This window comes from Pleurodeles waltl, chromosome 6, assembly GCF_031143425.1.
Source record: "Pleurodeles waltl isolate 20211129_DDA chromosome 6, aPleWal1.hap1.20221129, whole genome shotgun sequence".
Lineage (NCBI taxonomy): Eukaryota > Metazoa > Chordata > Amphibia > Caudata > Salamandridae > Pleurodeles > Pleurodeles waltl.
This window is the reverse complement of record NC_090445.1, coordinates 1,164,311,535-1,164,337,063: the sequence shown is the minus strand read 5'-3', so window position 1 is coordinate 1,164,337,063 and position 25,529 is coordinate 1,164,311,535. Positions and strand designations below refer to the sequence as shown.

The 25,529-nt window shown below is 42.3% G+C and overlaps 1 protein-coding gene across 2 annotated transcripts in view; it reads right to left on the bottom strand.

Moving 5' to 3' along the window:
• Window positions 1-24,037: 24,037 nt before the first annotated feature.
• The window catches only part of PPA1 (inorganic pyrophosphatase 1), a 327,202-nt gene continuing 325,710 nt past the window's right edge, over window positions 24,038-25,529 (bottom strand). For both annotated transcript variants that reach the window (XR_011204987.1, XM_069240377.1), the window contains one exon: window positions 24,038-24,330. Coding sequence is in view for 1 of the 2 variants with exons in the window: in XM_069240377.1 (XP_069096478.1) it covers window positions 24,299-24,330 (32 nt within the window). In the remaining variant the exon portion in view is untranslated. The remainder of the gene's footprint in view (window positions 24,331-25,529) is intronic.

Genomic DNA, 25,529 nt, shown 5'->3' with positions numbered 1-25,529 from the left:
GGAGTTTCTTGTCGTCGTCGAAGCAGGGCAGTCCTCAGAGGATTCAGAGGTCGCTGGTCCCTTTGGAAGGCGTCGCTGGAGCAGAGTTCTTTGGAAGGCAGGAGACAGGCCGGTGAGTTTCTGGAGCCAAGGCAGTTGTCGTCTTCTGGTCTTCCTCTGCAGGGGTTTTCAGCTAGGCAGTCCTTCTTCTTGTTGTTGCAGGAATCTAATTTTCTAGGGTTCAGGGTAGCCCTTAAATACTAAATTTAAGGGCGTGTTTAGGTCTGGGGGGTTAGTAGCCAATGGCTACTAGCCCTGAGGGTGGGTACACCCTCTTTGTGCCTCCTCCCAAGGGGAGGGGGTCACAATCCTAACCCTATTGGGGGAATCCTCCATCTGCAAGATGGAGGATTTCTAAAAGTTAGAGTCACCTCAGCTCAGGACACCTTAGGGGCTGTCCTGACTGGCCAGTGACTCCTCCTTGTTATTCTCATTATTTTCTCCGGCCTTGCCGCCAAAAGTGGGGGCCGGGCCGGAGGGGGCGGGCAACTCCACTAGCTGGAGTGTCCTGCGGTGCTGTGACAAAGGGGTGAGCCTTTGAGGCTCACCGCCAGGTGTTACAGCTCCTGCCTGGGGGAGGGGTTAGCATCTCCACCCAGTGCAGGCTTTGTTACTGGCCTCAGAGTGACAAAGGCACTCTCCCCATGGGGCCAGCAACATGTCTCTAGTGTGGCAGGCTGCTGGAACTAGTCAGCCTACACAGATAGTCGGTTAAGTTTCAGGGGGCACCTCTAAGGTGCCCTCTGGGGTGTATTTTGCAATAAAATGTACACTGGCATCAGTGTGCATTTATTGTGCTGAGAAGTTTGATACCAAACTTCCCAGTTTTCAGTGTAGCCATTATGGTGCTGTGGAGTTCGTGTTTGACAAACTCTCAGACCATATACTCTTATGGCTACCCTGCACTTACAATGTCTAAGGTTTTGTTTAGACACTGTAGGGGTACCATGCTCATGCACTGGTACCCTCACCTATGGTATAGTGCACCCTGCCTTAGGGCTGTAAGGCCTGCTAGAGGGGTGTCTTACCTATACTGCATAGGCAGTGAGAGGCTGGCACGGCACCCTGAGGGGAGTGCCATGTCGACTTACTCGTTTTGTCCTCACTAGCACACACAAGCTGGCAAGCAGTGTGTCTGTGCTGAGTGAGAGGTCTCCAGGGTGGCATAAGACATGCTGCAGCCCTTAGAGACCTTCCTTGGCATCAGGGCCCTTGGTACTAGAAGTACCAGTTACAAGGGACTTATCTGGATGCCAGGGTCTGCCAATTGTGGATACAAAAGTACAGTTTAGGGAAAGAACACTGGTGCTGGGGCCTGGTTAGCAGGCCTCAGCACACTTTCAATTGTAAACATAGCATCAGCAAAGGCAAAAAGTCAGGGGGCAACCATGCCAAGGAGGCATTTCCTTACACCTTGCTTTCCTGGATTTTGTGGAGAGTCTTGGTGGAGATCCATTGTTTATGCTGGTGTCTGACTTTTTTGCTTATGTAGGGTCATCCCCAATCTTTTTGCCTCCTGTCTCCTATTTTGTCTGACCTGTTGCTGTTGGCTTTTGAACTCTGAGCACTTTACCATTGCTAACCAGTGCTAAAGTGACTTGGCTAGTGTACCCATTAGCTTTCCCTTTTCGTACACGTAAGGCACCCCTAAGGTAGGCCCTAGCTTAAGATGTTGTTACACGTGATTGAATTGACCAAGCACACATTAACACACAAACAATCTTTTCTGAGGTGTCAGTTTTCATGAGCCTCATTGCCTCTCAGATGTGTCTTACACCCATTAAACAAAGGCATAATCCATTGTTTTCCCTAGAGGAACCATAGGCTGGTTGGAACAACAAATAATGCTGTTCAGTTTCCTTAGATATAAAGCAAACTGGGCAGATCTCCTTAGCCACCTCACATCGTGACTATTTTGGGAAAAACTGAGTTTACTGGTAAAATACCCACTCTAAACAGGTTTTTTGCATCATACAGAACAATTCTATTCATGTAGGGTTCGAATTCAGGAATACATTTATGAGATAAAATTGTGTCAATGAACCCTCTAAACCTGTGCTCAGTCATGGTTTTCTCTCTGACATACTGCCAATAACAGGCCTTCACCCCAAGTCTAGAGCTTTCCTTTATGATTACAGGGTTGTGCCATAATTCCCCAAGGTGGAGCTTCAGAAACGATGCTCGCATTAAACCTAACCCCGAGACAGAGCAATATTTTTCCAGACAAATCGGATCTCCAAGTGAGGTTCTACATGATTCCAAATCATTAACAGATCAGATCCTTATCCAGCACAACAATGGTCTAAGATTAGTTACATGACCAACCCTGTGCAAGGCTAGACCATCGCATAGCGGAAACAGCGGGCACAGCTGAGAACATTAAACGTAATCTTACAGAGGCGTTTTCACATACTTTTAGTCATACCATGTCCCCATAACTGCACAGTTTCACCCCAAACAGGGCTTCTCCTAATGCCTACACCCTTTAAACCACCAAGGCAGGGGGAATTACATTTGCTTGCTTAATGCTTCTTTATACCCTTTATCTATTAATATTGGTCTGTGCTGTAATATCTTACTTTTATCTTTTTGAGCATCCCAAAACAAGCTTTCAGCAAGTTTTACTCCTAAATAGTCAAAATTCTTCACTCTCTTCAAGGGAACTCCCTCTACTATCATACTGAATTTATAAGAATGATGGACATTCAGAACCATATATTTAGTTTTCTTGCATTAATCTCAAGTCCACAGTGGGATCAGTATGAAAATTGATCTAACAATGCTTTCAGTCCCATAGTGGTTCTTGCTATCAGCAGTGTCATCAACAAACAGTGCAATGACAGATAGCTTCCTCGATTTATGAGCGTCATTTAGGCACTTGTTTGGTCAATCAACCATCCTACTGATACAAAAGCCAAATAATGTGGGAGCCACAACTCATACCTGTCTGGCTACCTTATTTACAGGAATCCTTTGTGTGAGATCCCCCTGTTTATCCCATCTTATGCAAGTGAAAGTGCCTGTATGTAATTTAATTAAAGTCGACAATACCTCACAAAAAAGATTCCTATGAGCTAAGTAAAATGTCTTCATATCAACAAAAGTTACATAGAAGTGGTTATGCTTAAGGAGGATATATTTCCAACATAGTTTTGGAAAAGGCAAACCAGATTAGTATTATTTACCTTAGAACTAAATTGTGCCTTTAGATCAGTCAACATAATGTTTTCATCTAACCAGTCATTCAGGTCAGATAAAACTTGTTTGCAGAAAACTTTCTGAAACTGTCAATCAGGCTAATGGGTTTGTAGCTTGCAGGGTAATCTGTACTTCCCTTTTTATGATTGAGAATTTCTGCTCCCTTCCAAGATTCAGGAATGTACCCTCCTGCAACTATAGCATTTGTCAGAATGTTTATATAGAAAAGCTACACAGCTGGTGCAGACAGATACAAGTTTACAGGTGTCTTATTATGCCCTGGCCCTTAACTTTTTTCAGGGAGACAAAAAGCTTCTTCATTGCCTTTTTAAGAGAAAGGATAAATACCAATAATTAAAGGTGCTTATTGGATCTTCGTCAAAGGGAGGTAGGTATCCCTCCCAAACTACTCCTTGAGGAAATTACTAAAATGCTCTTCCCAAGCCTCTGGCTGTATGTGGGTCTCAGGTTGTCCATTTAAGGAAATGTGTTCTAATACCAAAAAGCGCCAAAAGGACCTCCTATCTCTCTTTTCAAGGGTTTCCTACAAGTCAGTCCACTGGGCACCGTTCCAATCTCTTTTACTATTCCTGGGGATATCATTATAAATCTTTGTATACCTCACCATTTCCAACTTGTTTTCAGATTTTATGGCTTCTATAAGGCTTGTCTTTGCTTTTCTGTATTCCTCCTTATACCATGGAATGGTATTATTTTGATTGTGTGTTTTTATTATTAATCACTGGTAAAAAAAAATAAAAAAAAAATTTAACTGACCGAATAAATGGAAATGTTAAGAGTGACTGGAAACTCAGTGGGCTCAGTGTACTTCCAAGATTCAAGGGTGTTTAAAAATGATTTACAAATGCTCATTGTAATCTTAGGATCATTCACTAACTCAGTCCATTTTATGCTCCTATGGTTATTTGAGACCAATAGGGGATGAAAAGACATTTGCCTCATTGACTCATACCAAGGTCAGTTCCCTGCATTTCTAGGACAAGGGCATTATAACGACTATAATGGCAATCTAGAACCTCAGTGACTATCCTATACTGCCACAACAGGAGGCCTAAAAATATATAATCCATGTTGCTGGTGGAATTGCCCCTTTTGAAAGTACGTTTGGCCCTGTGATCTGAATTTGAATGACGTTTGTATGCCCGCAGGCCCCTCCTTATGGTCAGGTGATACAACTGTCTTGCCATTTGTGTGGAATTTTTGGTGCTTACGATATCCAAATGGGATATATCTCACTCTTGGTCCTCCCTCATTAAAAGGGATAATGATACATCAAAGGGCTCAAAAGTCATGTTACAGTCGCCTGCTATTTGTTCTAGTTATTTAGGATCTAAGACTCTAGCAGAACATTCAAAAGGTGAATGGTCTTAGATTCACAGTTTCCCATGTCTGTCTGAACATACAAGTTAACACTAAATACACACATTTATTTACACCCATGTGTCAATAATACAGCAAGCTTCAGTATATGTGGTGATTTTGTATGCAAAACCTTTATCTTACATCTGAGTGATATTCTGAGCTAAATTAACAAGCCATTTGAGGTCCTTTCCGAATTTATAGGGGCTGGCAGCAGCATAAAATGAAAAGTAGCCCAGTCCATATAAATGTTCAGTTACACAAGCCTCCCAGAATAGACATATGTCATACTTTGTCACAAAATTATCCTATCAGAGATAATTTAGCTTGGCTTGTTTGCCCTCCACGTTCTAAGATAACAAATTTATAGTAGAATGGGCATTATCCTTGATAACTCATTTCGATTCCTGTTTCTGCATTTTACATACGCCCTCAAATCTTTTCATTGGCACTAGCCCCATTTTTCTACCACACAGGATTACATCCCATTTGATTGCATTGGTCAGTCTCTTAATAGTCCCAAAGCCCCACTTGTGGTTTGGGCTGCTCTATTATTTGGGTCCTTCAGTTCTGTGTTCTGCAATTGTCAATCTAAGTCTGTCAGGCATGCAACTAATACTTTCATGGGTCATTCTAGTTGTTCCTACAGAAGGAATAGTTTCTTACAGGTAACTCCAGTTCTCTCTTGGGAGTATTTCCATGACAGTCATAAGCACTGAATAGTTTTGCCCGCCCTGGGGGACCCCAGAGCACTTTTTCCAATATGTCTTCCGAAGTGTTGATGTCCGCCTTTCTTCAGGAAGGCCTGCAAGTCACTTACAAATGTCATTATGCAGTCCAAAGGCAAGGCTACAGTGGCCAAAATGCTCCATCTTGTTTACTTCAAAAAAGAAATATTGCAAAAAGACAGATTGAAGTGCATGAATAATTTGAAAATTAAACTGAAAAAATATTTAATAACCCTTTTTGTAATGTCAAATAAGGATGAAGGAGTGCAGGGCATTGTAGCCCATAGGCTGCCATTATGAGAGAAGAAAAAGGAGGCTGTGCCTTTAAGAATGGTCCTCCCGTATCCCATCATGCCTAGCCACAGGAAGTTATTTCTGTTCTTTTTGTAGGCTGTACAAGCGAGTTAACAGTATACTTGAAATACTATTTTGTCTATTCCACCAGGGAGGAGGGAGGGTCGCTTAAGACTATAATGAAAATTCCCCTACGAGAGAACTGGAGTTACAGATAAGAAACTATTCCTTCTCTTGTAGAGGATTTCCATGTAAAGGCATAAGTGCTGAATAGTGTAGCAAGCCCATCCTACTGAAGGCGGTAGAATAGACAGAACAATAATGAGATAGGTAATCAAGCAAAGAGAGTTCTGAGCGAAGCCTGTCCTACTCGAGCATCTATCCTCGCACCAGAATCAAAACAGTAATGCTTAGTGAACGTGTGGACAGACCTCCATGTAGCAGCTTTGCAAATATCTGCTAAGGAAATGTTTCTCAATAAGGCAGTCATGGCTTCGGGTCTGCCAGCAAAAGTTTTATTAGCTAGCTGGTAACAGAACAGAATAGACAAGACTATCCACCTGGAAAGAGGTTGCTTGGAGGTGTCGAGACCCTTTCGAACCGGACCATAGTTAATGAACAGTTGCTGTGACCTGCGCATATATGTAGTTTTGGCTAGGTAAAATTCCAAAACCCTCTTTACATCCAGAGTGAAGTGCAGTTGGGCTTCGTGAGAGGTGGATGCTTTTATAAGCTAATCATCTAGATAGGGATAGATGAAGATTCAGTGCTTTCTCAGATGGGTTGCCACCACAGCCATGCATTTGGAGAATGTTGTGGGCGCTGACCTGAGATCAAATGGGAACACTGCATAATGGTAATGGTCTTGCCCCACGAGAAATCTGAGAAATGTGATGCTTCCTGGTAATGGGAATGTGGAAGTCCATTTGTTAGCTATTTTTAGATTGAGAACGGGTCTGAATTTGTGCTCGTCTTTCTTTGGTACTAGGAAATACCTTGAGTAAATCCCTTTCCATGCTAATTGGTGGGAACTAGTTCTACCGCCTTCTTTTGTAATAAGGTGTTGACTTCTGCCCTGAGAGAGTCGAAATGGGACAAGGAGGGCTTTGGTGGAATACAAGGCGGAGGGTTGGTAAACCTGGAACACTATCCATTTTGCACAATATTCAGTACCCAGGCGTCTGTTATGAGTTGCCACTCTATCAGGTAATGTGTAATACTTCCTCTACCAGAGTGGATAACGGAAAAGGGGGAAGGGAGGAGTCAGGGGTTGGACACAGATGGTTGATGTCCACCTTGGGTGGTTTGCATAGTAACACGTCCTTGCATTTGTTTGCGTTGGGTCTGATATGACCTCTGGTGTTGATGTTGTTGTTGAGATCCAGACAGCTCCCAATGAGGGATTTGAACTCGGAGTAAAACCTGTGGTGGTAGGGGCGAAATGAATTACAATTCTCTCATTTTTTTAATGTCTACAGCTTTTAAAGTGTCTAGTTCTAACTTCATTCCAGACATCTTGCCATCAGCGTAACAGCCAAATAGAGTAGATCCTGTAAAAGTTAGGTTCTGAATACGCTATTGTGCTTCTGGCTTAAGGGATGTTAGACGGAGCCAAGAGTGTCTTCTTAGGGTTATCACATGGCAGTAGTCATGTGCAGCCAGTATACAAGAATCCACCGCTGCCCTTATAATTAGGTTAGAGACCATTGCGCCTTTGCTAATAATTTCTAGGAAGCCTTCCTTTTTGTCTTTAGGTAGGTGATCTGGGAATTGAAGTATGGAGTCCCAAAGAGCACGGTGGTACCTGACCAACAGGGCTGTAGCACTAGCTGTTTTCATGGAAATGGCAGATGTGGACCAACCCTTGCAACCTTCTGCGTCTAATTCCTTACTCCCCATATCTGGTGGAGAAGAGGATGACCGAGAAGCAGAGTGAAGAATTTTAGCGGCTACAATGACCACCAAATCTGGAGGTGGATCGGTTCTTAGAAATAATGGATGCAGCTCTGTAAGAGGGTATTTCTTTTGAAGCCTGGAAGGTACAGGTTTGGCTGTGGCTGGAGTGAGAAATAAGTCCATAGCCTGTTCTTTCTAGGAGACCTGGGACCAGGAGAACGTTGATGTAGATTTCAAAAGCTATACATTTAGATGGAGTGGGTACCAGCATTGGAAAATTTCGCTTTGTAGCACTCCGTAGAGCGATTTACGGGAAGGTGTTTGTCATCAATTGGCAAGACTGGAGGTGGGGGACAGTCTGACAAAGTTGTTGAATAGTCTCTGGTACAAAACGATGTATGACGTCGATGGGAGTGATATCTTGATCTATGGTGAGACCTATGACTGTAGTGATGTCTGGAAATGGTAGTAGAGCTCTGGGACAAGTGATGGCGTGAATGTCTTGACCTGGAGCGCATGGGAGTTGAAGGTGCCAGTTCTGAAGGAGCTACCGGAGGTGGCACTAAAGGAGCAGAAGGAACTGGGAGAGGTGGAGGAAGTGACGAAGGCATTGCAGTTTGTGGAGTTGGTGCTGCAGCTAGTCTTCACGACGATGTCCTCAATGTCAACTGGGACCAAAGTTGTTTCTGGACAGAAACACTCTTTTCGGACCTTCAGCGTCCATTGGCAGATGCAGTGAGAGCCCTGGTGCAAGACTGTCCATCCCCCCGATGTGAGGTCCTACTGGTGGGCTGCTTTTGTCATCCGCTGTGTTCTTTGGCCTGGAGGCAAATCTTCTCTCTGTCATGCAGAGGACACATAGACATTTTTTTTATTTTTTATTTTTATTTTTTAGAGATTTCACAGGCATCAGGAATATGAGATGATGGAAGGCAGAATATACATACCTAGTGTGGGTCTGTTTTGGCCTTCTTCCTGCCACAGCAAGGGCACTTGTCAAAAACTGAAGGCATTGAAATGGAAAATACCTCAAATTTCTGTCAGGATTTTATATAAATGACAGACATTAGTCAGGAGAGTTGAAAAGGTCAAATAAAAGTGTTGTCAATAGAGTTTGTTTAGAGATTTTTGTGGAAAAAAAACTAAAAATATGTGGCGCTCAATGCTTGAGGGTCCTGTCAGCAGGAGCCGGAAGAAAAAAAAAACTGAGGTAACTGCCTCTTGCTAGGCATATTGGGACACTGGAGGACCAGCTTTTCTTAAAGACACAGTCTCCTTTGTCTTCCTTCATAATGGCAGTCTATGGGCTATACTGCCCTGTACTCCTTCATCCATTTTTGACATTACAAAAAGGTTTGTGAAAGATTTTTTCCGTCAAATTTTCAAATTATCCATGCATTTGAATACAAGTCTCCTTGCTATATTTCCTTTTTAAAGCAAAAAAGATGAAGAATTGTGGCCACTGTAGCTTTCCCTTTATGTTGCATAATGACATACCTAAGTGACTTTGCAGGCCTTCCTGAAGAAAGGCGAACATCAACACTTAAGACATACTAGAAAAAGTGCTCTGGGGTCCCGGCAGGTGGGAAGAACTATTCAGTGCTTATGACTGTACATGGAAATCCCAAACAAGAGAAATACATGTAACTAAAGTTTCTCTAGTTCTGCAATTTGCAAGCTCAGTTGGGGGATTACGTTTAAAAAGTATACTGGTGTAGTTCTAGGGATGTGAACAATGATACAAATTGATCATCTCATCAAACAAGTTTCTATTCGTAAGTGTTAATCAAATATAATTCAGTTGGCCAATTTGAGCTGTGCAATGTGAGGCTGTAACAATGTCTTCACAAATTAATGATCTACAGTGACACACATGCCTTAATTAGGGGATAGCTTTATTAACGAGGGAGTCTCAAATCCCTCTGGTTTGCTGAGTGAGGTTTGGAAAATTAATCATATACAAGTCCCTATCATTGTGTTGATTTTGAACTTTGTGTGCTATTCTCTTGTTACAATGAGGTGCATGCGTTCCTAGCGTAGGGGAGCTGCTATTTCTACCCCTAGCCAGATTGTTGTGCATAACTACTGCTCAGCATTATGTTAAATTCACTCCTAGTTCTCCTGGCCAGTGGGTTCTCTACTTGTGCACCTATTCTGTCAACCAAACAGTTATGCTTGTATATTACATTTCTGGTAGATTCACTATTCCAAAGCATCACAGGGTTAGTTATATTCCCTACCCACCCAAAGAGTGGCTTATTGATAAATTGGCCCCATCATGTTTAAAACCTTGGATTTTGTGCTGGTCATAGGCACCAGAACCAGTCAATGCAACAATGAGTAGTTTTTAAATTTGAAGTGTCCTCTCACAATAATTAAAACTTCTTTTCTACTTCTCTGAGGATTTGTGAGGCCTTAAATATTTTACTCAAGTGTACTTGCCTTGGTACTAGCTCCGGTAACACTTGAGACTTAGATGAAAATAGAACATATGAGCACACGCGCCAACTGTGGTTATGTTGTCGCTATGGATATCTGGGCGGGACCAAGTCAAGAGTTCATACCAACCACAATAGCGCACGGGCCAGATCCTGGGACCCACTTAGGCCAGCTGAACACAGTACCTTAAATCTTGGTGTAGAGCCTGTGCGACGTTGCTTTGTGAGCCTTTGCGACAATGCCAGTGAGGATCACAGGGGTCAGAGCACTTTAGGCCCCCTTCCAAGGGTCCAAGACAGGTGTGGTACCACTTGGCAGGGCAGAGTCACAGATGGTAGAGTGTAGGTGCAGGAGCAGGTTTGGTTGGAAGTCTTTTGTGTCCCTGAGACTTCAGAAATCAGGAGACTAGTCAGCTGGCCCTTGCAGTCACTCTGGGTTGTAGAGATGCAAGACCAGCCCCTTCACCTCCTAGGCAGGAGAGAAGAAAGCACAACCCAGCCCAGCAAAGCAGGAGTCCAGCAAAGTGGCAGTTCTTCCTGTCAGAGTATCCAGAGGTCTGGAAGTGCACTGAAGTGGTGGTTTTTGATGTCCAGTATTTATACTTTGGGTCCCTGGTTCGGAAATGTGGGAGAAGCTTCTAAGCAGTGGCTTTGAAGTGTAGGGACTCCCCTTCCTCGGCTGCAAGTTGGCTGGAGCAACAAAACTGTGGGTGGATAGGACAAGCCTATTCAGGTGTGAGGCAGTGCTAAGCACTGCCCCAGCCATTAAGCCCGTTTTTGGCCCATTGGGGCCCATCAAGTCACACCTAATCTCCCATTGTGTGAGGCTGTCTAGAGGGAATGCACAGGGCCCAGCTGTCACCTACCCCAGACATGTACTGGAGACAGGCTGAAGGCACGCTGGGCTCAAGTGTAGGACAATGCCAACTTTCTAAAAGTTGCATTTTCAAAATTGTAATGATAAATCTGACTATCATTAAAGAGGATTTATTGTTACAATTCCATCAGTACTAAACACAACAGGTCTACCCCTTTCCAATCAGGAATTACAGTTTACTAAATGTAATAAGGAATCCCCAATGTTATCCTGTGGGAGGGGTAGGTCTCACAGTAGTGAAAAACGAATTTGAGAGTTCCTGACTAGCAGGACATGTAAAAATTTGAAGTATATGCCTTGTCTTTTAATTACACAGCACCCTGCCCTAAGGGCTACTTAGGGCCTACCTTAGGTGTGATGTATATGCAATAAAAGGTGATTTTAAGGCTTGACTAGGGGTTTTACATGCCAAGTGTCAAACTGGTAGTTGATCACTGCATTCAGGCTGCAATGGCAGGCTGGGACATGTTTTAAGGTGCTACCTAAGTGGGTGGTGCAAGCAGTGCTGCAGGTTCAATAGTAACATTTCAGTTACAGGCCCTGGGCACACTTTACTATGGACCTATGAGTAAATTAAATATGCCAATAAGCTATATATCAATTAGACCATTTTATAGGGGAATGAGCACATGCACATTAACAATGGTTAGCAGTGGTACAGTGCTCAGAGTCCTAAGGCCAACAAAAACAAACTCAGCAAAAAGGGGAGGAGAAAGGCAAAATATTTGTGTGTGACCCGACAGAAAAGGCCATTTCCAACACCTTGTCTATCTCAGACAGTGCACAATTTTCAACAGTATGCATGGCTTGTCTTTTTGCTTTACTAACGCCAACTGGATTATCTACATGTTTCAATTTCCCAATTGTTTATGAAACCAGTTACAATGGACCTATTAATTTCAAATTATGATTCAGCGTGTCATCTGTATCAAATAATTATGCATACGTCAGTCACACAGACTCAGCGTGGGCATAGAGCAATTGCTCTGTCGTTAAGGTGCTTGATGTTTGTCTTGACAGTGATAAAACGAAGACAGAATAATGGAAGACCAAGAAGGGTGGCCCTGCCATGCCTCTTTCTGTTGCTGATGGGCCCATCCTTTGCTTGGGAATGCCCCATGCAGCAGGAATCAGGTGAGCACTATGTAGCATGAGTCTCTCTGGTTGAAGGAATCCTCCCCTCCAAGCGTCCCACGTGTGTGTTCTGGGGAGTGGAGTCCTGCACAGTGGGACTCAGACTCGCCCTATATAACTAGTGTCCCTTTGGGAAGGGGGTGTGGTTGGGGTGGTGGCAGTCCTCCCTTCCAAGCATCCCAGGTGTGCTATGGGGAATGGAGACCCCCTACGATGGCCCCCAATTTCAGGGAATTGCTCAAGGGACTACACACATCAGGCTTTGAGGATTATGTATGCTCCCTCAGGTCACTGGCAAAAAGCCATAAGCCCACAGAAAGTAACTGCACCTCCCCCCTCTTAACCTGTCAGTGGGACTGGTGGGAGGAAAGGTGGTAATGTAACCTCACAATGCACTAATGTGAATGTTTTAGTCACCTTCTGTTCTACTAGTCATCGCCATATCCCTCACTGCAGGCACTTAGACAAGTGCTTAATTTGTTTAAAAACAAATATATGGATATATATGTAAATATAAAATTACCTACTGGCAGTCACCAGTAGGGAGTTATAGTTAAGACCTACTTTTTATAGAAAACGCTGTTTTTTGCTTGCCTATATCTTTGGCACTGCTTGACAAATCTTCACAAAATTTTCCAAAACAATTCGAGCCATGTGAGCTCCTAGCTGGAAAATCTTGAGGTGATCCGTCTAGCAGGGGCAGAGAATAAAGGGGGTGAAATATAGAGTGTTTCCAATGTTAATAATCATATGAAATATTCAGCAGCGATAGCACAAAAACCCCTGGATGGAATTACACCAAATTTGGCAGAAACGTAGCTCTAGGGCTAGAAATAGCCCTTTTTGTTATTTTATGTAAATCTGTTCAGTAGTTTTTGAGAAATTTACGAAAATCCAAATTTGTATATATAGGAACGCGAAGGATTCGCGACCCCTCCTAATCTTGTCCTGAGATCTGATTAGCTGATAACGTTAAAACACACAGATGTGTTGTCAGCCACCTTGGGACTTGGATGAAGCCGCGTTCTAGACCAACATAATACAAAATAAAAAAAGAGCCAGGGTACGAACACCCTGGCCCCTTAGCTCTGGTGGTTGAGTCCACCTCCCCAGGGCTGTGTTAGAATATGCTGGTGTTAGAAATGGGGTCTCTGGGTGGCAGTCAGTTTACACTCTGTCCAAGCAGGGACACTCACTCTAGTCAGGGCAATTGAGACACACACTTAAGATAACCACTGCTCCCCCCTTAGTAGCTTGGCACAAGCAGTCAGGCTTATCTCAAAGGCCATGTGTAAAGTATTTGTACCAACACACACAGTTATACAGTAAAAACACTACAAAATAGTCACTACACCCATTTAGAAAAAATAGGTAATTTTATCTAAATCAAACAAGACCAAAACGACAAAAAACAACATACAGTCAAAATATGAATTTTCAAAATAATAAGAATCTTACTCCATAGAAAACAATGGAAACTTTGATTTTACACAAAGTACCTGCTTTGGGTGAAAAATAAAACCACACGGGCGAGTGAGTGTCAGAAAAAACAGCGATGAGTCGATTCCTTACTCTCAAGTAAGGCCATGCATCGTTTTCTTCTAAGTTTGGGTTGGGGATGCGCTGTTTTTCTCCCTTGCAAGAGAGCGATGCGTTGATATCCAGGCAGGGCACCTCGGATCTGCGCAAGTTCACGATGACTGACGCCCAACAACGATGCGTGAGAAATCCGGTTGCATGGTGTTGGAAAACTGCGCTGTGTGGGGTTTGCGGTCATTATCAGCAGCCGCAAGTGGGTGTTGTGTCATTTCTCCAGACTCGATGCATCGATCTCACAGCTGCAAAGCAGGTGGAGCGTTGATTTTAGACGCAAAGCGGGTGGCGCTTTGTTTTTCAGCCACGTTGCAGGTGGTGCGTCAAAATTTTCCCTGCACGCTGGTCCGTGCATGGCTTTCAGTCCTTGTTCTGCCAACCTCACCTTTCAAGGGCCCAGGGACTGTATGGGGCACCAATTGGCAGGGCAGGAGTCCCAGCAGAGAGTCCAGGTGCTGGAAGAGGAAGTCTTTGATGGCCCTGAGACTTCAAAACAGGAGGCAAGCTCAGTTCAAGCCCTTGGAGATTCTTCTCAAGCAGGAATGCACAACAAAGACCAGTCTGTCATCTTTCAGGCAAAAGCAGCAACTGCAGGCCAACCCTGCAAAGAACAGAGGCAAACGGTCAGTACTCCTCCTCCATCTTTTTTTCATGACAGAGGTTCTTCTTGATTCCAGAAGTAATCTAAAAATCTAGGGTTTTGGGTCCACTACTTATACCCCTTTTTGCCTTTGAAGTAGACAAACTTCAAAGGAAAGTCTCTGTTGTTCACAGGATCCTGCCTTGCCCAGGCCTGGCCCCAGACATACACTAGGAGATTGGAGACTGCATTGTAGTGACAACTCCTCCCTCCACTCTCGCTCAGATGAGGGCCCATCAGGATATACAGGCTACACCTGAGCTCCCTTTGTCTCACTGTCTAGAAGGGATTCACAAACAGCCCAACTGTCAGTCTGACCTAGACCGGGAATCCACAAACAGGCAGAGTTGCAGAATGGTTTAAGCAAGAAAATGGCCACTTTCTTAAAAGTGGCATTTTCAAACTGACAATTTAAATAACTTTACCGTAAGATGTATTTAAAAATTGCGAGTTCTGAGACACCAAACTCCAGATTTCTATCTGCTCTCAAAGAGAAACTACACTTAAAATATATTAAAAGGCAGCCCCCATGTTAACCTATGAGAGAGATAGGCCTTGCAACAGTGAAAACCGAATTTGACACTATTTCACTTTTAGGACATGTAAAACACATCAGGATATGTCCCACCTTTAACATACACTGCACCCTGCCTATGGGGCTACCTACGGCTTACCTTACAGGTGCCATACATGTATAAAAAGGGAAGGTTTTAGCCTGGCAAGTGTAATTGGCAGTTTAAAACTGCACACACAGACAGTGCAGTGGCAGGTCTGAGCCATGATTATAGGGCTTCTTATGTGGGTGGCACAACCAGTGCTGCAGTCCCACTAGTAGCACTTGATTTACAGGCAATGGGCATCTCTAGTGCCCTTTACTAGGGACTGACTAGTAAATCAAATATGCCAATCATGGAAAAGCCAATTACACATATAATTTACACAGGAGCACTTGCAGTTTAGCACTGGTCAGCAGTGATAAAGTGCCCAGAGTACCAAAAACAGAGTCCAGCACACAGCCAAAAACATGGAAAGCAGGGGCAAAAAAGACAGGGGAGACCACAACAAGATGCTAGTCTAACAGCTGGGGGCCTGGGCCTCTCCTGCTGCCCCAGGGACCACCACCTCCCCAGGACATTTTGAAAATAATGTGTGGTGGCCTGTGGCACGCCCTGGGGACCACCACCCCCTGGGGCAAAATGTAATTTATTTGTAGGGGGCCACGCATCCCATTGGGGGACCACCACCCTCCACAGCACATACTTTATGTAAAGGGGGTCCGTTTCAGACCCACATTAGCCCCGGGGCCCACACCTTCCCGGGGCTATAGCAACATTAAAGATGGGCCTTGCTGTCCCCCCTCATGGAGCAATTAATGGACCGGGGACTGCCACCCCCCATCTGCCCCCAGAAGGCCGGCTCCTGCTATGTCCCCAGGTGCCCAACCCTGGTATAGCTGTTTGCTGTGGCTTAGCTGCAGAACTGCAGTCAAGCCACAGCAAACACTTCGGGTTTTGAAAGTGAGACCTGTAAAGCTGGTCCCACCGTCAAAATCCGAAGCTTTCATCTCTGTCCCCTGCACACATGCAAGGAACTGAGATGAAATGCTTCAGCAACCATGGAGCTGCTGTCAAAGCAGCTCGGTGCTTGCTGAAGCAATGATACAGCGAGGGAAGCCTCAAGGCGTCCCCCACAGTGCCAGATAGACCATAAGGGCATTTAAAAAATAAATAAATAAAAATGAAATAAATTCAAATGGCGGGATCGCAGGGGAGCCCTTGAGGGCTCCCTCTCAGTCCCAGATAGTCCTAACAAACCCTTAGCTCACAGACCTTCACACTGAGCATTGGGGGTTCGAGTCCAGCTTGACTTATTTCCCTCTTTTTTTTTTTTTTTTTTTCAATAAAAAACAAATTATAGTTTTTTTTAAATAATTATATATTTTATTTTAAATTGAACACAAATATCTAATTCCTAGTATATCAGACATCAAAACCTAAAAAAAACTTCTTTCCCTCACTTTCTTTCGTTTTGTCTCTTTCAATGTCTCCCACTCAGACACCCACTCACTTACGCACCCACTCAGACCCACTTACACCCACTCACAAACCTGCGCACACACACACACACACACACACACACACCCACACACACTGACACACGCAATAAAACACAGATGAATGCACTCTCACACCCAGACTATCAGAAAGCCACTGTTACCACCAGATACACCCTCTTACAACTATTTTCACACTCAGAGAGGCCTTGGCCAACTCTCGCCATGCACGACCAAAGGCCTGCACACAGCACAGGGTTGGTTAGGGGGTGTTGGCTGCAACCTCCCCTGTGCAAGGGTGAAGGCCGTGCATGGTGCAAATTGCTTATAGGAGGTTGACCTCAGGCCATGCGGGGCGGTGGTTGGATTAACGTTTAGTAATGAAAATTACTATATGTTAAAAAACAAAAAAAAACAGAAATTCACACAAAAAAACAAAGTTGTTATAGTTAGGAAATGGAATTTTTAAAAAACATAGAAATTCAGTAAAAACAAAGATTAGAGGGCCATTACAATTAGGCTTACATATTAAAACATTTTAAACGTACAAAACCATAGAAATTCACCAGTTATAGTTCGAGTTACCTCAAGTAACTAAAACACGTGCCTTAAGGGAACTATAAGTTGCGCCCTTGCCATGCACTGCTAATTACCTCACTAATTTGACTAAAATAAACTGTGCATGGAGGGGACACGAGATATAGTTACTTGAGATAACGAACTATAACTGGTGAATTGCTATGGTCTTATACATTTAAAATGTGTGCCTAACTATAATGTCCCTGTAATATAAATATGGAAAATGTCACTTACCCAGTGTACATCTGTTCGTGGCATGTAGTGCTGCAGATTCACATGCTATGCATATATCTCTTCCGACATCTAGTGTTGGGCTCGGAGTGCTGCAAATTGTTTTTCTTCGAAGAAGTTTTTTCGAAGTCATGGGATCGAGTGACTCCTCCTCTCGGTTCCACTGTGCATGGGCATCGACTCCATTGTTAGATTGTTTTTCCACAGAGGGTGAAGGAAGGAGTGAGAGTATGGAAATACAAAGAGATGTCCATGCAAATGTAAATGTATATACATATGCAAAAATTTTACAAACTTAAACGACTACAGGCTTCCAGGGAGGGTGCATGTGAATCTGCAGCACTACATGCCACAAACAGATGTACGCTGGGTGACATTTTCCGTTCGATGGCATGTGTGGCTGCAGATACACATACTATGCTTAGACTACAAAGCAGTTAGTCCTCCCAAAAAGCGGTGGCTAGCCTGTAGGAGTTGAAGTTGTTTGAAATAATGCCTATAAGACAGCCTGGCCTACAATGGCTTGAGGTTGTGAGAAAACATCAACACAGTAGTGTTTTGTAAATGTATGGGGAGTTGACAATGTATCTGCTTTACATATATCAACCATTGGTATGTTGCCTTAAAATGCCATTGACGCACCTTTCTTTCTTGTAGAATGTGCTTTAGGAGTGATTAAAAGTTGTCTTTTTGCTTTGATATAGCATGTCTGTATACATCTAACAATCCATCTTACTAAACCTTGTATTGATATAGGATTTCCTGTATGTGGCTGTTGGAAAGCTACGAAAAGTTGCTTTGTTTTTCTAAAATCTTTAGTTCTGTCTATATAGTACATAAGAGCTCTTTTAAGATCTAGGGTATGAAGAGCTCTTTCTGCCACAGAGTCTGGCTGTGGAAAGAAGACTGTCAATTCCACTGTTTGGTTGATGTGAAATGGAGATACAACTTTTGGTACAAATTTTGGATTTGTTCTAATTACAACTTTATGTTTGTGTACTTGGAAAAAAAGGTTCTTCAAGAGTGAATGCTTGTATTTCACTAACCCTTCTTAAAGAAGTAATAGCTACACAGAAGGCGACTTTCATGTTAAAAATTGAATTTGACAAGAGTGCATGGGTTCAAAAGGTGGTCCAATGAGTCTGGTAAGTACGATATTTAAATTCCACGATGGAACAAGTGGCGTTCTAGGGGGAACAATGCGTTTTAATCCTTCCATACAGGCTTTAATAACCGGAACTCTGAATAGAGAAGTAAGCTGAATAGTTTGTAAGTATGCAGATATTGCAGTAAGCTGTATCTTGAAGGATGAGAAAGCCAAATTTGATTTCTGCAAATGAAGTAAATAGCATACAATATGTTGTATATAGGCTATAAGTGGATCAGTGTTTTTAGATTGACAGTAGTGGACAAATCTTTTCTACTTGTTTGCGTAGCATCGTCTAGTAGTAGGTTTACATGCTTGTTTAATTACTTCCATACATTCTGGTGGAAGTTTTAGGTAACCAAATTCTATGACTTCAGGAGCCAAATTGCTAGATTGAGAGCATTGGGGTTTGGATGCATGATTTTACCTTTGTTTTGTGTTAACAAATCTGGTCTGTTTGGGAGTTTGGAATGAGGTACTACAGACAGATCTAGGATTGTTGTGTACCAATGCTGGCGTGCCCATGTTGTTGCTACGAGTATCATGGTAAGTGACGTTTGACAGTTGGTTGACTAGAAAGGGAAGGAGTGGGAGAGGAGGAAAAGCGTAAGCAAATATCCCTGGCCAATTGATCCATAGAGCATTGCCCTTTCGTGTGTCTGTTGATTTCTGCTGAGGCAATCTGCCAACTGATTGTCTATCTCTGGAATATATTGGGCTAGTAAATGAATTTGATTGTGAATTGCCCATTCCCAAATTGTTTGGGCTAGAAGGGGCAGCTGAGATTAATGTGTCCCGCCCTGTTTGTAGAGGTAATACATGGTTGTCAGAAGAATGTTCGAGATAAGATTGAAACGCTTTTAGGGCAAGAAACACAGCTAATAATTCTAAGTGGTTTATGTGTAGCTGTTTCTGTTGACATCCCATTGCCCTTGAATGGTCTGATTGTTTAGGTACACTCCCCAACCGATCATTGATGCATCTGTTGTAATTATGGTCTGAGGCACAGGGTCTTGAAATGACCGCCCCTTCATCCGATTGCTACAATTCCACCATTGAAGGGACAAATGTGTTTGGCGGTCCATCAACACTAGATTGTATTGTAATCGTATTTATATAGTGCTTACTACCCCTGACGAGGCGTCGAAGCGCTTTTTGATGAGTAGCACGCTACTCCGGAACCCAACAAGAATTAGTGATGGATTAGTATTGTTAAATAATGAGTACAGTTTTAGTATTATTATGAGTTAATTTGAGCAGCGGATATGAGAGTTTGTTAGTTAGACTGGAGTAATGGAGGGGTGGAGGAGGAAATAATCCAGAGGTGTTAATTGAGAGTATATCCTTCATTTACTCAACCCAAAGGCTTGGGATGAGTAAAGGGGGGTGGAGGGGGAAGAGTATGTGGAAGGGTTAGGGAGAGCATAGTAGCAGGGTGAGATGAATGCAGGAGAATTTAGTAGGGTTGTGTGGGAGGTCACAGAGGTAGAGTGAGGTTTGGTGAGTTAGATGTGGAGGGAAGAGCTTAGGCAGAGATATTTAGGAGATGAAAGTGGTAGAAGGGATTTGGGATGAGTCAGAGTGAGAATGGAGGATAGTTTGATAGAGACATGACATAAGAGTGATGAGTAGATAAGTGTGATAAGATAAGAGCAGGAATTCATAGATATCTAGTATAACAACCCAAAAAAAACAGGAGCCATGCAATGATCCACGAACATGCCAAGCACAGAAACAACATATACACATACACATACATATATACATATATACACACACACACACACACATATGCACATACAATACATAATTAGAATCATGGGTAAAAAAATACTTAGTCAGACAGGTTTAAAGAGTGTATTTGTATTTTATTGTTATGACATAGTAGCAATACATATTTTCCAAAGAAACTATAAACAAATAGAAATAAGCATATAATCTTGATCTATAGATCTTGAAGTTGACCGCGTGCTTTGTGACCATTATTGTGAAAGGCACTTCTGTAAGGGCCTCATGTTTAGTCTTGCATGTGGGACTATCGCTATGCAAGATGCCATTATTCTTAGAATCTTCATAATAAATCTTACAGTGTATTGTTGATTTCGCTGTATGACTGGTATTAGATTTTGGAAAGCTTGTACCCTTTGTATTTTTGGATAAGCTAGGGCTAGTTGAGTATTTAGGATAGCACCTAGGTACGGTTGTACTTGTGCTGGTTGAAGGTGTGACTTTTGGTAGTTTAGAGGGTGTGCAAGGTTTCTATCACATAATGAGTTTGTTTTTGGCATTGTGTAGTATTGCTTGATTTTATGAGCCAATCATCTAGATATGGAAATACATGGAAGTTTTGTCTTCTTAAGTAGGCTGCTACTACTGCTAGAGACTCTGAACACTTTTGGAGCTGTTGTTATACCAAATGGCCACACCTTGAACTGGAAGTTTTTTCCTGCTATGACAAACCTGAGGTATTTTCTTTGAGCTGTATGGATGGGTATGTGGAAATACGCATCTTTGAGATCTAGAGCAGTCATGTAATCTTGTGTTTGTAGTAGTAGAATAACAACTTGCAGAGTTACCGTGTGCAAATGCTCTGACAGGATGTATAGATTGAGGGGCCTGAGGTCCAAGATGGGCCTGAGAGTGCAGTCTTTTTTGGGAATCAGGAAGTATAGTGAGTATACTCCTGTTCCTTGTTGAGAGTGTGGAACTAATTCTATTGCTTGTTTTAATAGTTGAGATTTTACCTCTTGCTGTAACAGAACTGTGTGTTCCGGGGACAATTTGTGATATTGTGATGGGATGTTTGGAGGGGTGGGGATTAATTCTGGGCAACAGTTATTACGGATAATTGATAATACCCAATTGTCTATGGTGAAATTTTGCCAATGAGTGTGGAATTGCTGTAGTCTTCCCCCCACAGGAGATGTGTGGAGTGGAAGGGAGGGAAGGAAGTCACTGTTTAAGTTGTGTTGTTGTGTGTTTAGAGGTTTGGCATTTACTTCTATTTCTGAAATACTGTCCTCTATAGGATCCTCTAAACCCACCTAGTTGATATTGGGTTTGTTGTCCTTGCTTTATTTGGGAGGTGGAGGCCTCTGAGGATTGTGGCTTAAAGCGTCCTCTAAACTGTGGTCTGCGAAAGGAGCCTCTATATGGGGTGGTGTATAAATTGCCCATTACTTTAGCAGTATCTGAGTCCTTCCTCAGTTTTTCCAATAGTGGTGTCTACTTCTGGGTCAAAGAAGTGCTTTTTGTCGAAAGTCATATTAAGTACTGCCTGTTGCATTTCTGGTTTAAAACCAGAGGAGTGCCCAGACATGTCTTTTAATTGTGATGGCAGTGTTTACACTCCTTGCAGATGTATCAGCAGCATCGTGGGCAGATCTTATCCGATTATTGCTGATAGCTTGTCCCTCTTCCACCACTTGCTGTGCTCTTTCTTGGTGCTCCTTTGGGAGATGCTGTATAATATCTTGCATTTTGTCCCAATGGCCCCTATCATACCTGGCTAGAAGTGCCTTAGAATTTGCAATTCTCCACTGATTTGCTGCTTGTGTAGCAACTCTTTTCCCTGCTCTGTCAAATTTTCTACTCTCCTTATTTGGAGGCGGTTCGTCCCCCGAAGACTGGCTGTTTGCCCTCTTTCGTGCCGCACTGACTACTACTGAGTCTGGAGGGACCTGGTGAGTGATGTAATCTGGGTCAGTACGCGCCGGCTTATACTTCTAATTCTAGGGGTGATAATCCTAGCTTTTACAGGTTCAATAACATTTTGGTCTGCGTGTTTAACCATTCCTAGTAACATTGGGAGACACTGGTACCTGGAATGTGTAGAAGACAGTGGACTGTGGAATACAACAGTTTCAGAATAGATGGCTTCCTAGACATTTCCAGCTCAATTTCTCTATCTTTCAACACCTTAGACTTCATATATTTTACTCAATCCTGCTGGTTCTGAATTATTCATGCATTCTCCTTTTGAAATGTTTTTCTCTCTCATCCTTCCTCCCTTTACCTTTCTCTTGCATAGGTCAAAGTCAGTTGCGGAAAAGTAAGTCCTGCTCCCTAGAGGAAAGCTGATTCCACCACAAATACAAATGAAGCGCTTAGACCTAAACTAGGGCAAAGAAGAGCCACTTGCACGGATGCCTAACACAATGTTCTGGTGCGTACTCACTTGAACGGAAAGGGACAGCGGCTCTTCCTCCTCTTAAACACAGCTAATTTTTTTTTTACAAATTAAAAAAAATAAATAAAAATAAATCACCAAATGTCTCAATCTGAAGACTGAGCTGCCTGCTAGCATTATAAACAACTTTTTTATCACCAGGACTCTGGCCTGTCAATTGACAGTATTTTAGAATGTCCAGTTTCAATTTAGAACACGTTCAATACATTCTAAATGTACTGCCTCATTCCTGTGAGGGGTAGGGAGGGATATGAAAAAGAAGGGGCATCAGAAGGGAGGTCAGGCCAGTGTATCTTCCATCTAAGGTACGGTTTAGGTCAACTATTAACCAGATATCCAGGATATCCATATTACTTTGATTACTTTCAAGGATAACATTGGAACAGACAGGTGCCAGTGGTTCTTTTAGAATCACATCAATCATTAGCCTCCAAATTGGAGTTCATGCTCGTAATATTACATTGTTAGGTTTGGATCATTGGGCTATTCAGAATTCAACAGCTATGCTGTGACCAACACCCCTAAAAAGGAGCATGTTTACTTAATCATTCAAAAACCTCACTGGTTCCCAATAGAAGCCAGAGTGAAATTTAAGAAAATAGTATTAACTTACAAATGTATTTTTGCTTACTCCTTAGATTATATAAAAGATGCGATCTAGACAGAACAAGCAGAGAAATCTAGAGAGATACAGATGAGAAAGTTTAGATCAGTGCAGCATGTAAAAAGGACGCAATCAGAAGGCAGGGCTCCCCATTTTTCCAACGTTTACCAGCCGGAATGATTCGCCATACAATTAAGTGTGGAGGAACATCTGCCATAGTTTAGAGTTTGTACAACCCCGCCATTTTACCGTCAGCCAACCTCTTATACTTCTAGCAACATTCTGAAGCATGAAATGAAGACGTTTGATCATAATGAAATTGAACTGACTAGGTGCACAAACAGTGGACCCAAAGCCTGGCCTGAGTATGAGAGTGACTCGAGTCCCCAGCAGGTGAGGCGTCAGGATGCTGAATAATACGGTTTTTAGTGGCAGAGAGGGAAATGGGTTTAGGGATATGTAAGGGCGTAGGAAGGAGCAATTCCATTTCCTTCATGCAAGTCAGCTTGTGGCCACAAAACAACAGTCGCTGTAATTATCTACATGGGATTTGTAACAAGGTAAGTAAATTCAGGTACCAGGATGCATAACATAAGGCTGTTTATAGAAGCAGGAAGGCTACAAAAAAGTAGCTTCTAAGCTCAGATGAATGACAAGACCGACCCAGAACACCTTTCTACTATGTGCAAGTCAAATGGCTGAACAATAAATTAACATACATTGGCTACTAAACTCGGTGAAAGCTGCAGACATTCTCTAGGTAAGAATATGTTCATGACAGCAGCACAGGTATTAGAGATTTGCAAAGTAAGTTCTAGCAAGGCAGTGGTCCTGAACACCATAACGAAATCTAAAGTCCCTCTGAATAGAGCACATTATCATTAGGGTTAAACTAATTGAGTCTGCAAATGTCCTACTTTGCTATAAAGTCCAAAAATCAACTTATCTGCAAAGTTCACACTATGTAATATACATTAGGTGCCAGATTATTTGACAAACAAAAGAGAAAGACTCCAATTTATTTGAAAATATTTTATTAGTGATGTACACGCTATACAATAGGATTTTTCTTTGTATCTTTAACTTATGCACAGAATCATAAACGTTTTCTCTTTCAAAATTATGTTGTTTTGTTGAAAAAGATTCTGTTTCTTGCGTTGATATGTTCGACGAAGAACCCAGTCTGATCTCCGAGGGGCTATTTTAGTTATTTATGCTACTCCGGTTGCATTATTCTGATGGGTGTCAAAATAAATGCTGTACCACAATTGCTGCTTATTAGTTCTTCTGGTAATAGTACCACTTGTCCACTGCATTCAGGTAAAGAAACAAAAAGAGGGAGAGATCAGTGAAATGAGTTAGTCACATGTATAATGGAACAACAAATCTTCATTGACATTAACAGAACTGACATCATTAGAAACGTTTAACAATCCTGTACTGTTTAATACTGTGGTTGGTAATAAAGGTATACAAATATTTATATTAATAAATAACTGAGTGCAGGTAGTGACCCAAAATAAACTGCTTCACGGATCTAGCTAGGACGATTAATCTGTGTAAAATAAATGTAATATACCATAAATAAATGTTCTATTTCTTTTTTTTATTGTTTAAGCTACTACTGAAAAATAGAGGTGGTGGATTCCATATTGTACATTCTAAAAGCAAAACAAGAATAAGAAATGCAATTGCAGCCCATTTTAAGTGACAAATGTAGGCTTCGAATGAGTAATATTTTACTTCCTGTATAATAGTCTATCTTAGAAAGCACCAACATCAAAGCTCTACTCTTAAATATTGCATTAGCCCCTACCCTATTATATACTCTGGACTTGGAGAACAGTTTTTTGACAGCAAATTCAAAGAGCAATGTTTTTTTTTTATTGAACTAGTGTGTGGTATAATGCGTCAAAAGCCCTGACACGGGGTGTTTGAGCGTTTTACGAAGTAGATAAACACACACACTTGGTCATAAAAAGTGTTTTCCATTCAAAGATAAAGGTGTACACAAAATAAAACGCTAGAAATGTAATCACAGAAGTTACATGAATAAAATAATCGACATCAGCGCAGATGCTAAATTTAAGTGAATGCAACAAAATGAGAATTGAGCAAAGGTCTGAAGGTGGTGAGTCTACACTGAACTTGAAGGGTAGATGGTCACTCAAACAACAGGAGAGGAAACAGCAAAACGACATAAATAAGGTTTAACTTTTTCCAAGTTTAGCCACTACAAAGACACATACGTTGACAGTGCTCTTCACAGGGGAACCATTATGACAAGAAAGAAAGGCTAGCAGGAGGAACAACAGAAAATTAGACAAGGTTGCAATGATCTCGGTAGGTCTGCACCAAGAGTAACGCTAGGACCCTTAGGAGGGGACAGTGCTCTATAGTGAGTGTGTGTGTGTCTACATATAATGCTGATCACTGAACAGCTCGGTGAGAAGTGTGTTGCACTAGCCAGCTATGTGCCATTGTCAGTGGTCTTATCGAGTGAAGCATA